Source organism: Phaethon aethereus (genome assembly GCF_964289735.1).
Source record: "Phaethon aethereus genome assembly, chromosome: 8".
Lineage (NCBI taxonomy): Eukaryota > Metazoa > Chordata > Aves > Phaethontiformes > Phaethontidae > Phaethon > Phaethon aethereus.
This window is the reverse complement of record NC_138584.1, coordinates 28,021,461-28,038,765: the sequence shown is the minus strand read 5'-3', so window position 1 is coordinate 28,038,765 and position 17,305 is coordinate 28,021,461. Positions and strand designations below refer to the sequence as shown.

Below are 17,305 nucleotides of genomic sequence, written 5' to 3'. Positions count from 1 at the left end.
CTGGAATAATTCTTCAGTATCTGTGAAGAAATCTGTATCTTTCACCCCTTCACAATTTTAGCAAATGTAATAGTTAACTTGCAATATAGTAGATAATTTTCTAGACGCTAAGGGGATTAATCTAAAATAGTTTATTTTGTTTCATAACTATTGATTTTTAGGTTTTCTAATACTAATAAGCCTGCTTTATTCACTGGAGGGTAACAAAGGGATTGCGATTATGTATTTTATGGCTGTATTTTGTAGCCGTGTTGCCTTGATGATGCATATGAAATTTTAATGTCTGGCCAGCAAGAAAGAAGAAGAGATTTTTAGGTAAAACTTTGCAGTCAACATTGTAAAGTAAGCTGTGTCTCTCCAAATAACAGATGGAATTTAGTTCCTTAAGAAATAAGCTCCTTTACTTAAGTTTTCCTTGCATAGTGATCAAAGAAGCAATGGGACTAAAACTTAGATTTCTGTTCATGGAAAAAACCTCTCATTTCTTCTAATAGAGAATTTTGTGTTCTGAGAATAGCCAAAAAGCAGCACCCGAGATCACAGTAGTGCCTGATAGTATTGCTGTAGCTGTATGTATACATTACCCACCCGCCTTATGTTTTACAAATACTTATTTTCAGAGGCTGGTACCTCTATATTGGCAATTTCTATGAAGATTGCTTAGCATTAATTTGTCCTGGGGCATTAAAATTTAAGAGCAAATTTCTAGAATAGATTAATAGTGAAGTGGCTGCTAATAAGGTATCTGTAGGTAGTTTGTGGTATATTATTCTGTGACTAGTTGAACTGAAAATTGCATAAATCTTGCAAATGTGTGTTTGACAAGTGATTAGTCTGTCATGGAATCATGCTGGGAATGTATGAGTAAGGTGAAGTAAATTATTTAATTTAAGAACCAGCATCTGTGCCAGTACTGTGTCTGTTTTGCAAGTGAAACTTAATTGTGAAAGATTTTGCCACAGAAGCTAGGAATCATCTAGACCCATCAGGCTTTCAGAGCAGAGTATTTTAAAATGGATTTACTTACAATTCTATTAAGAATTCTGTCCTAGTTTTAGGTAAATAAACTCTTCTTAGCTGGTCCTGGAAGACCTGGGTTGCTGCAGCACCAGCAGTATAGCATAGGCTGTCGAGAGGTATAAGGAGAAATTCTCTGAGACAAGTTGTAGGTTACATACTTTGGCTTGGGATTTTCTGGTTTCCAAACTTCTAAGCTAGATCTTGTATAATTACTCTTTTATTATGGATTAGTGATTAGGCAGTCTGCTAACTATGGTTAGGGCAATTTGAAAACTGTTGTATAAAATGTTTCATGTTATTACAGCTTTTCAGTGAAGGGGCCTTAGTCTGTAGGCAGTACTTCTAGGACATTTTGAATTGTCTTGTGTCCTGAGGTTTCATCTCTGGTAGTACTTTTTAAGACCTAGTATTTTATAACAACAAGTGATTTAAAAAAAATATAAATTTTTTTTAAGACTGAACATGTACAAAAAGAATGTTGTCATGGGGTAGCTATCCCCAACCTGTGCATTTTACTGTTGTGATGGAAATTTACATAAAATAATTAGGAGAGGGGTAGAAACGTGGGAGTTCAGTACATAGGTGTTGTTTCAGGCATAGCCTTTGTTTCATCTGACTCTCCTGCTGTCTAACTTAATGTTTTAAGGAGTAACAAAATAGGTTTTGATATCAGGAATAAGCATTCCTTTCTGTTAAATTAGAGGGTGAAACGGTATTAGTGTAAAAAGTTGCGACGTTAATGACTAGGACTGAGCTACGCACATGTGTGTCGAAGTAGCAGACACATCATGGTCGACTCCTGTCCCCTTCTACATGACTGAGTTTTGAGTAGACAGTTCAGAGTAGGTTAATTTTCTTTACTCCTGCTGAAATAGCATTTCAGCTCAGATAGATATGGATCCATAAGCTTCTTATAAATCTGTTCATGTTATTTATTTTCATTACCCTGGGAAAATACATCCAGTTATGAATTTATGACTGAGATTGCTCTTTGTCTGGGGAGTAATGCACTGACAATATAAAATTAAAGAACTGTGCAGAATGTGGGGGTTTTTTCCCCAGGATTATAGAAGTATATCTAACTGTTGAAAGGCTTCCTAGTGCATTTCAACATGTTGTAGGAACTACAGGAAAAAGTTTGCTGAAGCCACCAAAGAAGTAGGAAGAAATGGGAAACCACATCTAGAGTGCTAATTGTAAGCTATTTCAACGCGTGCTTTCTTGCTGGTGAAGTGAATCATCTGTATGAATATATTCATGTGGCATTTTTTGATGAAATGTTAATTTTTTGCTTTATTAGCAATTCTATTGTTTTGCAGCTATTCATGAAGTATATTTGTTGTAAAGAAAGCAAGCTGAAATAAAGCAGAATGCATAGAAGACATTTCATTGTAGTTCAATTACAGCTTTTGGTTAAATTTTAACCACGATGGGGACAAATGTTGGCATTCTGTAAAAACTTTGTGGGTGTAACTTCACGTCTAGCACTTGGAAATGCTTTGAGACTTGCAAAGCTGGGGAAATGCCAGCAAGTATAACACAAGCTACAGGAAAAAGCTGACTCATTTCTTTGCCTTGGAAAGCCTGCCAAAGATAACAAAGGTAGAGGTTGCTTCTGCTACTACTGGGGCACAATTAGTAATTTTTTAATTTAATTATTATTGCATTCATGTAAAAATCCAAAGCGTGTAATATTTTTTGTAACTTAAACTCATAGCAGTCATGTTAGGACAAGCAGCATACTTGTTGAAGTAATGGTTTCAAAGTAGCTGTGTATGTAGGAAGGTGATAGTGTATCTTGATTGTAAAAAAGCCTCTGGTCTAAAATAATTGGTATATCTGCAGAAGGTTTTGTGGAATTTCTTGTTGAGAATAACACATCGCAGACTTGCCTGTAACAGGCAGGATTTGATAGTTGTATAAAACTGCACAGAAGCCATGTTCCTCTGCTTGGGAATCTCCTCATACAATCTCGATGTCCTGGGGCAGAAAGAAGTGATTGTATTACAGCTGATTTCAGTAAACTTTTATTAATCCAGATTGACTGCAGTATTTGACTGATACTTGCAGTATGTTTTTGTCAGCATCAGTTAGTAAAAATTCTGCTGTTCCCAAATTTTCTACTTTTTTATTGTTGTAAACTAATTACAAGAAAAGTCTATGCATAGTCTTACTTTTTATCTAGTTTCCTGAAATCACAGTATCAGCAGGTCAGGACAAATGTTTTGACATGTCTACATCTGGCATTACCCATTATCAGTTCTGTTGAAAATACAAGCCCAAATTAGTATTTGCCAAAGAGAAAGTCGTTAGGGGAGCATTATTTCAAAACGTTTACTGTTGTAACTGAAATATATGCATATAGCGGAACCCTACAAGTTAATTTCATTGTAAGAAATACTTTTGTGCTTAAAAGGAACTAATAAATCTTTGCACTTCTCCTGTTTTGCTTTACTGTTGTGTATATAGAAGTATGTTCCTCTGTCATGTGGATTTATAGTCTGGAAGCAATTTAAAATTCGCTTTTTTTTTTTTCAGTCCTTTCATGCATGTTTTGTCTCACTAATGCTTTCCTTTATTCCTTATAATTTAATTATTTGTTTTTCCTCTCTGGATAACATTTGTCCGGTTTTGGGTTTTGGTTTTTGTTTCCAGGTTTTTTTTTTAAGCTCCCCATTGTACAAAGCATTTGGAGTTTTATCATCCATTTATTTTGTTTGAATACCAAATAAAATAGTAGATTTTAAATCTTTAGGCTAAGCAATTTATCATGTGAAAGCAATAAAGTTAGAATAAGAATATTGTACTTCAGAGGCAATATTACATTTAGCCCAAATTAGGAGTAGATTTAATTGCAATGGAATTACAATTGTAAACAGAGTAGTATAAATGACCATTTTGATGCTGTGGAAATATATCATAAAATACAATAGATAAGAAATAATTTTTCTAGTGTGTTATATATTAATGAGGGCCTTTTAGTATATTTCCTTACACTTTTAACTTTTAAAAAAACATGTTTAATTTGTTTAAATTCACCAAATCTTGAGTGACTCTTAAGCAGGATGGATTGATAGCACAGAGGAATACTGGCTGGTATTTTCAAAATATAAGTTATCTTTTTTGTATTGTACAGAACTCAAAACCACAGTATGTTTGTCTTGCATGTCATCTCTCCTATAGTGAGGCTTTGTATGTAGGTTTTGGTGTTATATTCACTTCTGTAATCAGACTGAGAAGTAAATCTAAGATGCTGAAAGGGACAGTCAAATATTAAAATAGTTTTCTATTTGTTTTGTAGTGTGAAACAACGAAACAACCATTTTTTGGTTATATTGTAAAATATAGTCCTAAAAGCTGCTAGCACCCCTTCCTTTAAGGCGGTGAGCTGTTTTTACTTCTGCCAATGTAGAAAACAGCATTGGGTAAACTTTCTGAATTTGTGATTTGAGAGAAATTATATCAAGGTGATGTTAAATATATAATAGGAAGAAAAGACAAAATGAGGAGGAAAGATACAAAATGCAGAACTTTTTTTTTTTTTTAACTTACAGGACATTTTAAAGCAAAAGTAAAATCTATGAGCTATAGCATTTGGGGAAGAATACAGATTTTTGAAAGTCATGATAAATTAATTCTTTCATCAAAGACAGCTCTTACTGAGTTTCATAGAAATAATTAAATATGTGGATTATGAGGCTATTACATTAAGTGGAATACAACAAGAAATTATAATTACTGGAAATCTGAATGTGTCAGACCTACAGAAAAGCAGGGGATTGGAAGAAAATGCCCCACGAGCAAGTTACTCCATTATATTTCCCCATGAATTTCTGAAGCAGTTGCTACTGTTTGGTTGGACATCTTTGGATTTTGGATTAAATCATCTGCTATGGCAGTTTCTATTACACTGTGTCTGTCTCGTTCGTGTATTGCGTTTGTTTAATGTAAACTTTTTCAATTTTTAGCTGAACAAATGTAAAGCTCTTTGTGGGCTTTATTAAGTAGCCTGAAGTGGTCTTATTTGCTGAATTCAGTCAAACCTAAATAAGGCTTTTAAAATTCTGGGTGAGCTGATTCATACATAAACTGGTACTGGTTGTGTTAAGCTGATACAGTTATTTATATCGATGAAACTCATGCAGCTTTCACATATGCACAGTATTTACATCTCTCTAGACTCTTCTTCCGAAAGGAGTGTTCTTCCAGTATCGTGCAGCTTGCTTTCTTCTTTTCCTTAGAGATGTGTTTTTAATACCCTGTTTTGGAAAGTTGATCTTATGTCGTGCTTTGTAAAAGCTCTTGCTCGTCATTGGTTTAGAGGTTTGAATGGGAAAAGTTTTAAAGGAGGTATGTGTAGGGTAGGGTCTGTATCTGTTGGCCAAAACCATTGTGTGGTATGGAGATAGGAAGGAGAGCGAACAAGAAGTGGCCACAGAGGAAGATCATCTCCTACCTCATCTATTGCAAAAGCCTTTAGCTGCACTTTTGTCTGGGCCTGCTTTTAACTCTTAAGATAATTCATCTAAACATCACTTTTAAGTTCTGGAAATTTATGAACTATCTCCCATCTGTAGTTCAGGAAGAGGAAGGAGTTCACCACCTCGTTTGAATACACAATCAGGATATGTAGACCTCTGCCTTTAAATAACGTGTTTGGCAAATTCAGTCTGTCTTCAAACTTAGTGATAACCACTGAGCATTTTAAACTTGGGAGTTTAATGTTTGTGCTATCTAAAATACCACAGTTCGTTCATAATTATTCAGAAGACCCTCACTCCCCTGGGATAAGAGTCACTGTAAGATGTGCTTAATTGCTTTTAAAGGGTTAGTACTATAGTTGTGTATTTTGAGAGAAGTCATCAACATTGTTGCTTCATCAGATTATTAAGAAATGGTGGTTCTTGGTGTTCTCTCTAACGTTGTTTTGTATTCATAGAAGATAGTCACGTTTAGTCAGAACTGGCTAATCTATTTAAGTTAATGTTCCCTTGAGGAAAAGCCTTAAATTTCACAGTCTGCTTCACAATGTTCTTTAGGCACTTAAATAATTTCAGTCTCTCGAATATCACGGAGTTTCTGGGTTGCCCAAACTATTAATGAATTTGGTAACCTTTAATTAACCCTATTGCTTTATTGTTTCCTATGTTTGCAGGAAACAAAGTTGGATTTTGATACTGTAATTCGGAAGCTTGCTGCTCAAACAAACACCGAAAAAAGTATTGTTACATTGAACCTCTGTAACTGGCAGTTATCAGTCCAATATTATTCCTGTGTTCCCATTCATTTAAATGAGCAGGATTTTCAGTAATGTTTATCAATATATCCTATGCTGTTGGATGATGGAATTACAGAGTGCTTGAGATTGGAAGTTATTTTTGGGTGCCAGTCTGGTCCAAAGCAGGTCCAATTAGATCAGGTCATGCAGTGCTTAATAAATTCCTAAATGAACCCTTTCAGTTGCTGGATATATGACTGATATCTTTGAACAAAACGTATAAATCAAGAATAACTAAATTTGGCTTATAATTTCCTAAAATAAATTGTGGGCCTGGTAGTTGTTTGAATGTTGTCGTTAAAACAATAATTATGTCCTTGCTTCTATTCCTCCGTTTCAAGTTTGAACAGTGTTATGGTAGGGTTTGTATATGGATAGCAGTGAGGCACACCTAAGATTCTTGGCTTTGGGAGAAATCTTATGAAACACCTATATAAATAGTGATACCATTAGAATTGGCAAATACCCGTCGAAGCTGTGGTACCCAGTATCTAGCGGTGACAGTTGTGGATATACAGTGTGAGAACTGCATAAGCGTGGAGTGCTCTTTCCCTTGCAACACTCTCAGCAACAGGTTATTGGAAGCTGAAGAAATCTTCTGAGCCAGACATGATATCTTTATATTCAATAACCCATGAATAGATTTAATGCACCTGTTATTAAAATGGTTTCAAGGGTAATACATCCCTTTAATTACTGTATATTACTCACACAGGCTGTTTTTGATGAGCAAGTGATCCCTGTTTGGAAAAGACAAAAAAATTTAATATCTTTGAATGTTTGCTTAATCATAGAGATCTGATCCTTTCTCAAAGGGGACTGACATTGGGGAAGAACAGCCTGGAACAGATCTTGCCTTAATAACTTGTTCTTTTAAAAAAAAATTTTTTTTTTCATTGTCACAGCCTTCCTCCTATGAAATTCTAAAGCAGATGGTTGTTCCTTTTTCTTATTTTCTTTGCAGGGTCTACTTATAGATGTCTTGTAAGAACATGGATTTTTAATATTTATGCAATATCTAAATGTGCGCTGCTACCATTTGCCATCTACATAATTTTAGTCTTCCATCTTTCTTAACAAACAGTGTCCAGACTCTTTATTTTTACAGCGTGGTTAATAGAGGTCTTTTTATCAAAAAAGTACATAGTGCTGCTGCAATTTTTTCTTACTGCTGTGCCCCGTAAATGTCATCAAGTTTACAAAATTGGGGACATGAACAAGTGAGTTTTTCAGTTTTAAAGAAAATAGCTTGGAGCCTCTATCGTATTTAATCCCTCTAACTAGGCTTAGAAGAAGTTTGAACTGGTTTAATCCTCTGAGACTGAGACATGAGCTTTGACAGAAGAAGTGTGGAAATGCTGTGGTGTGCTGTATTTCTGCATAGCTGAAGCAGCTTCTTTTTCTCCGAGTAAAGAGAGTTCTGTTGCACCAGCAGATCATTATTAGCGTAGGTCCTGTGGTACAAAACCCTGTATTCGCTCTCTGTATCCTACAGATGTGAAATAAAGGATATTTTTGTCTTTCAACCAACTTTACCTGTTGATTGACAGGAATGAGATGTATGTTGCTGAAGAGTATGGAGGCAAAAGCCGTTCCAGAACAACCCAAAGAAACTAAAACCTCCCACTTTTTACTGGAGAATTATTAGATGAACATGATCAAGAGCTATGTATGACTGCAAAAACCACAATGATGATAAATGAGACACATTGTTAAAAAGAAACCACTGATTATTGCCATGCGTGGTGGATAAACTGATTTAAAAACTGATCTTGTAGGAAGCTTTGTTTTCAGTGTCATTTGATACAGCCTTATGGGTAGTTGCTGTAGCTTGTAGATACTCGTGACCCTTTTTCTTGTCTGCTTTTTTGCTATTAGTTATGCAATATTTCTAAATACACGATAAATTTTATTGCAATATCTTAGTTACTTTGCTGAGTTCAGCAGTAATACTTTTTGACTTTATGTAGCCTTAACTATTAATGGAAATTGTAAAAAATCATGTTTATATATTCAGAGAAAAAGAAACCATAGCATTTAAATCTTGATTTTTGTCTATTTTTGTGTTTATTAAACACTTGCTTAAGCTGCATTTTTTCTTTTTAATGTCAATTAAATATCAACTTGTAAAAATGATGTTGGTAGATAATGACTGTCCATAGTTCAGTTGCAGTATTTGATTTTTTTTTTGTCCTCCTGGAGTACCAGGGAATCTATGAGCTTCTAAACGTCAGTGCTCTTCATCAGGGACCAGACACTCATTCACTAGATATTCTGGCCAACAGGTCAGGTATATCTGACATATGAGAATGGATATTGGATGCTGTGATAGTAGAAATCCGTGAATCGCTGGTAAAGCAGAAAATGGAGATTAGTGGGATGCTACAAACTCTCTTTAATCTCACTGTTAAGCCCAACAAACAAGTACCTGTGAACACAATAGTGATTATAAAGATCATCAAAGAGCAGAAATAGAATTAGTCTTTTGAGTTCAGTTTTTTCTCCTCTCTAGATTTTTTGAATTCTTTCTCATTCTCTGTCAAATTCCTTCCTGTGCTATTTCACTTTATCTGCTCACTGCTGGGCTGGGATTAAAAGCCTGAAGTTTGATCAGGTTCTTACATCTTTACTCCCATATCTTCTAACAATAATCAGAACAAAGTTTATAATCAGCTGAGGAGTAAAATGTGTAAGTCATCTTCACCAGCTCATGTGGTATCGCTTTCACTGCCCCTCAAATCTGAAAGATTCTAGCAAGAGATGATTTTAAAAGACTTTTTTGGTGGTGTGAAGCACTCTGAAACAAGTTGTCTTCTAAATACTCTTGAAGAGAGTCTTATTTGCTGTCCAAGTTTTTCCCTCATCCTGACTTGCATATAACTTCAAAGTTTATACAAACTTCTATAGCATCAGATGCGCTGGAAATGCGTTAAAGCTTTCTTCAACGTAGAATGGAGCAATGCTGTAAGACGATGAGAAGACAGTTTTGTCAGAAGTGAGGTTTTGAACCTGCAACTGGGCTATGTTGTGGCTACTTTAAAAAGAATGCATTTTAATATGAAATACAATTTGTTAGGATGTTTTTATAGGTAATAACTCTGTAATTTCAGATAAGACTGAATCTGAATGCAGATTGCTAGGTTTGTACTTATATACCTCTAAGTAATATTTTGTTTATTCTGATGATCTGGAGAGCATGGGATGATATTTACCCACATAAACCTTACTTTAAAAATACTTCCTTTTCTACCTGAAGTTGGTTTGAATTTTGGGGGTAGTCATTTCTGTGATTCCCTGGCACATGAGGAATCTTAGGAAGGTAGATGGTATTTGTGTCTGTGAGCTAGAAGGAGGTTGTCTAGAAGGTGAAAGTGTGATGGAGGCATGTGTGCTCTTGAATAGCCATTTATGCTGACTTCAGCAGTTCCTGAACACATCAGGCTTGCAACATGCGATGTATGTGCAGCTGCGCAGGTTTATGGGTTTGTGCAGGTCTGATACTTCTGAGAAACACTAGATTTTCTGTGTACGCGCTGTCTGGCTGCCTTGTCTGTGCACAGCTAGCTCGATGTATTTGAAATATGTTCGCTGTACGTATGTACAAAGTGTTAGATTTACTGAGCATGGGCCATGCGTTCCACCTGGGAAATCCATCACACGCATGTAGGAGTCTGAGCTACAGTTCGTGTTCGTTTTCACTTAGATATGGGGTTTGTTTTATGCAGGTACTTCAATGACGATATTGTTTGCCCAGAATATTCACTGCATGGAGAACATTCTATGGCATATTTTAAAGCAAGCTGATCACTCTGTAAACCATATTATAGAAGTTCTGGTTTATTTTTGTTACTCTGTATGCTTGACTCAAAATTTGTTTTCTGTTTTCAGGCAGCTATAAATGGTGTAATACCACAAGAAAATGGCATTCTACAAAGGTAAGCATAGAAGGCTGGAGTAGTACACACAGAGAATGATGCTGGGTAATAGTTACTTTTTTTTTTTGTTCCTGAATCCTAAGATGATGATGTAATTCTCCTTTTAAAGCAGTTTCTGGAGCCACAAATTCAATTCCTGGCAAAGCTGATTTAACGTTCAGTTTTCCCATACTGATGGAGGACCAGCTCTAACACCTATTCACATTAGTTAATTTTTATTTTAATTCCTTGGTTGTTCGGTTATTCTGTGCAGGGTTGTCTCTTTACTAAGTCTGGATGTTGATATGCTTTCTTGGATGTAGGACTTTTTTTTTCCTTTCCTCTCCTCAAAAAAGATCTAAAAATTTGCAAGGCAAATCCACAAATGTTCCTGGCTGAGTATTTTCTTTTTCCTTATGCTTTTTTGAAGGTATTGATAGTCTATGCTTCCCAGTCCAAAAATGTTTGTATTTTAGTAGGTTTGTGGCTTTTTTAAAATTGAATTACAGGCAGCAGATCCTGTGTTAGATGAAGTGAGGTTGCTCCCTTCTAAAAGTAACTTTACTGATTTTCTTTCAGCTTCTGAATTAAATTTTTTAGTGAAGTCACTGAAGCATGAGCTCCTAAGTGCTGATGAGGCAATTGAAAACAGCAGAACAGAAATTGAGCTACTTGAGAGAGCCAGTAAAATAGTGTTTAAAATGTTATTTAGAAAAATAGTCAATGTACTATTTTTAAAAGTTTATCTTAATGATGGAAGAAAGATACATAATGTAGGGGAAGTGATGTTTTGGCTTCTCTGTCAGTACTTACTAAAACTATCATTAAATAGAGTCAGTTTTTGATTCAGGATAAAAACTTATTTGCTCAGTAAAGTTACTAGATGTTTATTTACCATAACGCCTACCTAGTCTGTTTGAGATCACGTCTCAGTTGTCAGGTGCTCTTTCTACCTATGTTAACAAGTCCTTACCTCAAAGCATTTATATTCAAAATACCAGAATATTTGGAACCATTTGGTCAGGGGAAGGAAGCTGGGGCATAGTTATGCCTGACTTAGATAACAGGCTGGTCCAGTGTCCACTTACAGCTTTCTTCCACACTTATTTATTAATTTTTAGAAATCATTAGACAGTGAAATGTGTCTCAGATCTTTTTTCTTCACTTTTTCCCCCCCCCCCCCCCCCCCAATGGAAGTGGTTTAGAAGGAAGCTCAGAAGACTCAGAAGCCTAGTTTCCAGTGGTTTTTGGATGAGGCTTTTTTTACTGATGTGAAGCTTTTTATGTTCCATTAGAGGTTGCCAGTCAGATATGTAGGATGCCTTTTGTAGTGGAATCAAATAGAATTAATACAACTGGACTTGAAGTAAGTTAATTTATTGAAGAGAAAAAATTACATTTTGGTTTATAATTCAGTTGTGGCGTTTAAAAAAATTTTAAAAACCCAGTCCTGAGAATCAAGATATCCATTGCTTTTTGGGTCTGTTAACAAAACAGTTACAGTATTTAATTCATAGTTTGCCATCAGATTTAAGACAATAACATATCGCTCAGTATTTATACTTTTTTTAAATCCTGAAAATAAGACTGTTTCCTGTAGTCTTCAGATCCCTGAAGTGGATCTTTGACCTTTGAGTATGAGTCTTTGAGTGTGGGTCTTTGTAGCTGGGAATTCATCCTTCTCAGCCTGCTGATGTGAGAAGTGAAGGAGTCCCTTGTTTTACAAGCATAACATGTTTTTCTTTCTCAAATGTGGAAGGCACAATGATGGGATTTGCAGTAGCAGTGTATTTCTGCACTTCTGTACCATGCATGCCATCCACATTTATGTTTTTTCAAGTTCTGGCCTCCTCTAGATGACAGATTTGATTTTCTATAAGAAGCATTTCCATTGAGAGATCTTGTGATATCTTCAGGAAGGGCACTTTTCAAATAGGTTCTGTCTAAGAATGGAAACGAGACAACTTACATCTCAGCATTTCCTAAATCCTTCTTTGCTCAGCTTCCACCCTTTCAGTGCATACATTTTATTAGCTTGCATCTTCCATCATGATACTCTGTAACTGCCCAGCACAGATAATCTTCCTGATAAGAACATCTCCAAGGTGAAGCTCTAGGCTTGCCCTGTGAAGCTGCTTGCCTTCCAGATTTAATTTCTGTACATCATAGGGTTGTTTTTGGCCCGGAGGAATGTGCCTTAAATGTCACATTTTGTTACCTTTGTTTCTAATCCGGGTTATGTGCTTCTTGTGGAGAGGCTCACTGGGGAAGATGAAGTGCTGCTGGGTAGTGAGGGTTGCCCAATTTATTCTGACCTGTAATGCTGTATGTATCCTTGAGCCAGGTATGGAGACATCCTTATATGAATGTCCAGGAGGCTTGAAGGATTTTGGACTTAAAGGCGAGCTAGAATTCAGCATGGCATTACTGTTGTACTCCTAGGTATTTTTTGCAATATATACCTCATTATCTTAATTTATTTACCTTAAATACATAACTATTCATATTTGACTTGTTTTCCACTAGATTGGTATTGGAAAATACCAATACACGTGCAGTATTTAAACTTTATTTTCTATTTTCATTTCTATGTGATACTAGCCCAATGATGTAGAAAGCTGGTCGTTGCCATGGTGACAATTTTTATATGGTCACAGCACTCCTGGAACAGGAAATAATCCTTCTTCTCAAGATTTTGATATTAATTATATAGTGAACTTTAGACTTAAATGGCTTAAATGCTTGTTTGTCATCTAAGCTGTTCTCCTGTAGCACTTCTGAGTTACTGAAATGTTAATATTCCTGATGAAAGTTATTTTCTAATTATTAATAAAACAATATTTTCAGATATGACAGTGTAGTTTATTCAAGAGGTGTGTGCTGTGGACCACAGTAAGTGAACAATACTGTTCATTTTCTTTGCTAACTTTTATTTAAACATATCAAGCTCTTCTCTTCATACCTTTTTATCTGTGTATCTTTCAGTGAGTACGGTGGAGAGACTTTACATGGACCAGCATATGGCCCCACAAGTCATTCTACAGCAGCCTCTTCAACTCCTTCCTCATCCTCAGCGTTTCGCCATGTAGTGCCATCTAGACAAATAGTGGAAAGACAACCTCGAATGCTTGACTTCAGGGTTGAGTACAGAGACAGAAATGTGGATGTAGTACTTGAAGACAGCTCCACAGTTGGTAAGGATTTGTAAAAATGAAATGAAAAGTGTTGTGGTAAAATTGTTAAAAAAAAACAATTTAAAAAATTGTGAAAACAAAAATCCAAAACCAAACAAGACCCAACTCCAAAAATCCAAATCCTAAAAAAAAAAAACCCCACCAACAAAGTAAAACAAAACCCCTTGAAGAAGAAAAAAATCCCCAGAAAAGGGAGCCTCCACAGCTACTAACTATTTTCAAATCTCTTTGCAGCTTTAAAAAAGCAAAATTTCACTAATCCATTGTAAAGGTTAGTGATCCATCAAATATTTATTTTGAAATCTAGTTTTCTTATGAACTTGCTTCAGAAACAAAATGGAGATTACTGATTAAGTTGAGGCATGAAAACGTAATTTGGGGTAGGATTAGTGTAGGTGCAATCTACTGATAAGCAGATGATCTTGGCATTTCCTTTTTGAATCTGTATGGCATGTCTTTCTGTGTAGGATTAGTGACAAGTTTTAGAAGAATTCTTTCCAGTGTGAAGAGCATTGTTGCATGCTTCTTTTTTAAATTTTTATTTGACTTGTTTGTAAATCAAGATTTCTTGTATAAGTTTTGTTTTCTTTATCCTAAAACTGATGCATTTTGTAACAGTATGTTAGAAATATGCTATTGTTAGCATTGCAGAGCATGTTATTTTTTACATTCCCCAAACTGTGAGTTTGCTAAGGATGAAGAGGCGTTTTTGGTTCGGGATTTTTGTGTGTGTGTGTGAAGACTCTATACAGCTCAAAATAAGGAAGTAGTTGAAGAAATAGTTGATTAAAACAATTTTCAATGCTGCAGCCTTATGTCTGTGGTGAAATTTCAGAATTTCAACTTCTGATTTTTATTTGTCGTCTTAGCACTCGATTTGGTATTGGCTGGTGCCACCTCGTGGTGATTAGTTTGAATTCCTGATTAGTGTTTCATGTTTTCCTCAGCACTGTACTGAGTGTCATCCATGCAAAGCAGATGTAAAAGTCTGATCAAATCAGAATTTTGTAGCCGTGGTATTTTATTTTTTCTTATTAACTTCTTTCAGGTATAAATGACTAAGCTGTAGGGCAGAAGCAGTCAGTGTGGAACTTTTGTCTCTATCTTGCCATGTGAAGATTGAGGGCAGCTTTGTGTTTAAAGTCCTGAGAGAAGTAAGCAAGGCAAATAGTAGAATTTCAACTGGGGACTTCAGAACAGATGACTATTGGCTTTTTCAGGGATCTGCTTGGCAGGATCCCATGAGAGACTACCCTGTCGGCAAAGGGGCCTAAGAGAGCTGGTTAAACTTCAAGGACAACGTCTTCAACGCACAAGAACAGTCCCTTCCAATGTGCAGAAAGAGGAGCAAGCATGGCAGAAGGCCAGCACAGAAGAACAAAGATTTTCTGACTATACTAAATGCAAAAAGAGTGTACACATAAGGTGGAAGGTTGTGATGGGCTACGCAGGAGGAATACAGAGGTGTTGCCAGAGTATGCAGGTTTGGAGATAGGAAGACCAAAGCTCAGGTGGAGCTGAAATGACTGAGGGACTAGAAGAGCTTCTGTAAGTACATCAGCATGAAAAGAAAGGCTAAGGAAAATGTGAGCTCACTGTTAAATGATGATTGCTGAATTTGGTCCATGTTCCCATGGAGAAAAAAATTATGGGGAAAATCTTTCTGGAAGCCCTTTCTGTGCACAGGAAAGAAAAGAAGGTGGTTTGAAACAGCCAGCACGGAGTTGTTAATGGGAGATTGTGCCTAATCAACGTTACCTACCTTTTATGATTTCTTGACTGGCTCTGTGGACAAGGGAAGAATGGTGGATGTCACTTTTGACTTTACTAATGCCTTTGACATACTCTGCTGTAGTATTCTTACAGTCATATTGTTAAGGTAAGAATGGAGTAAGTGGGCTGATGAAGGTATGTAGATAGTTGCCTGGACTGCTGGCTCAAAGTCTGACTGGTGAACAGTTACTAGCTTAGGGATGTCCCTCGGGTTGATCCCGTGTTGCTTAATGTCTTTATTAAAAACCTGGTTGTTAAGGTGAGCACTTTTGGCAGGTGTACAAAAAATACCAGAGAAAGTGACTGATATACTGGAGCGCAAGTCTGCACCTGAGAGGGCCCTGGACAGCCTGGAGAAAGCGGCTGACAGGAGCCTCATGAAACTCAAAGAAAGCAAAGTTGAAGTCGTGCATGTGGGATAGGATAACTCCATCTGATAACTGGCTGAGACCTGACAGGCTCGTAAGCAACTTTGTAAAAAAAGGGATCCCTTGTGCCCTTGCAGTGAAGAAGCCCAGCCATGTCCTAGGCTGTGCTAGCAAGAGCGTAGATAATGGATACAGGGAAATAATTATTCCCCTCTATTCAGTACTTGCAAGACTGTATCTGGAGCACTGCATCCAATTTTGAGGTTCCCGGTACAAGACAGACGTTGACATTCTGCAGTGAGTCCAGCAAGATAGTCAGGGGACTGGAGCACATGGCAACATAGGAGGAGAGGCACAGAGAACTGGATTTATTCAGCCTGGGGAAGAGAAGAGGGGAGACCTTACCTCTTGTCTACAGCTACCAGATGGGAGGACACAGAGAAGATGGAGCCAGACCCTTCTCGGAGGTGCATGATAATAAGATGAGAGGCAATGGACACAATTTACAACATTAAAAATTTCTATTAGCTATAATGGTTTATTTATTTATTTTTTTAGTTGTGAGAGTGGTGAAGTACTGGAACAGGTTAGCCAGAGAAGTTGTCAAACTTCCATCCTTAGAGGCATTCAAGAGTCAGCTGGGCAAATCCTTGACTGAACTGGTTTAATTAGACCTTTGATCTGGGCTTGGGTTAGATGACCTCCTGAGGTACCTTCCAGCCTGAGTTATTTTATGACTATGATAACTACAGGGAGAGGACAAGCACTGAAATGTGCAAAACGTTGAAAAAACTGTCAGAGCCATCAAATTGTACGAACACTGCAGTTATTTAGGTCAGGATTATTGATAAGGGAATTGGGTATCAGAAATATGCAACCTCTTTGTTGCTGGTAAAGTGCATTGCTCCAGATAGCATGCCTCTGCAGATGTGTGTGTCTAGCGTAAGCAGTGTAGAACTATTCAAATACATGTCCAAATTATCAAATCCTCATGTGATTCTCCAATCATTAATGCTTTATATGATTTTTTTTTTTTAGCTGTTTTTGTCCTTTACTGCTTGAAGTGTGTGTTACAAGGGTAACTAGACTAAAAATGATTTTCATAGTAAGTTGTTCCTTGCTCTTGTTTTTTAACTATCACTCAGTACTGTTTGAAATAAAGCAGTAAGTGTGTATATTTTCTGTATTTTCTTTGTTTTCTCTTTAGGAGATATCAAACATATTCTAGAAAATGAACTTCAGATTCCTGCCTCTAAAATGCTGTTAAAAGGGTGGAAGAGTGGAGATGTAGATGATAGTGTAAGTTTTCAACTGTATTTTCAGTTAACTGAATTCAGACTTTTAAACTGAGCATCTGTGGGTGGGGATTACAATGCAAGAATTGTGAGTTTCAAACAGCATTAGATGTCTTGGGTGGCATACAAGGAACTCTTAAACTAAAATACTGAAAAAAAAAAAATCAGGACAAATCACTTTAGTTTGTGTTGGTTTTATATATAACATGGCCTACCTACAAAAAGGATATTATGAAGTTAGCAATAAGTATATCTCCAAACAAATGATTTGGTGGTATTGTAAATAAGTATCAATAATTAAGAGAAATAATAGGTCAGAATTGGTGAATGTTTTATATTTATAATGATTTTTCTCCCCTCAGACTGTTTTAAAAACTCTACACTTGCCAAAAAATAATAGTCTTTATGTTCTAACACCTGACCTGCCTCCTCCTTCTTCAAGTCATTCTGGGTAAGTCTTTTT

General features: G+C 36.3%; 1 protein-coding gene across 1 annotated transcript in view; it reads left to right on the top strand.

The window, feature by feature from the left end:
- Nucleotides 1–17,305, top strand: part of FAF1 (Fas associated factor 1) — a gene marked incomplete at both ends in the record, with an annotated part of 172,736 nt that overhangs the window by 26,755 nt on the left and 128,676 nt on the right. The window contains 4 exons of the mRNA XM_082002714.1: nucleotides 10,187–10,233; nucleotides 13,198–13,406; nucleotides 16,755–16,846; nucleotides 17,205–17,293. Coding sequence (XP_081858840.1) covers nucleotides 10,187–10,233; nucleotides 13,198–13,406; nucleotides 16,755–16,846; nucleotides 17,205–17,293 — 437 coding nt within the window. The remainder of the gene's footprint in view (nucleotides 1–10,186; nucleotides 10,234–13,197; nucleotides 13,407–16,754; nucleotides 16,847–17,204; nucleotides 17,294–17,305) is intronic.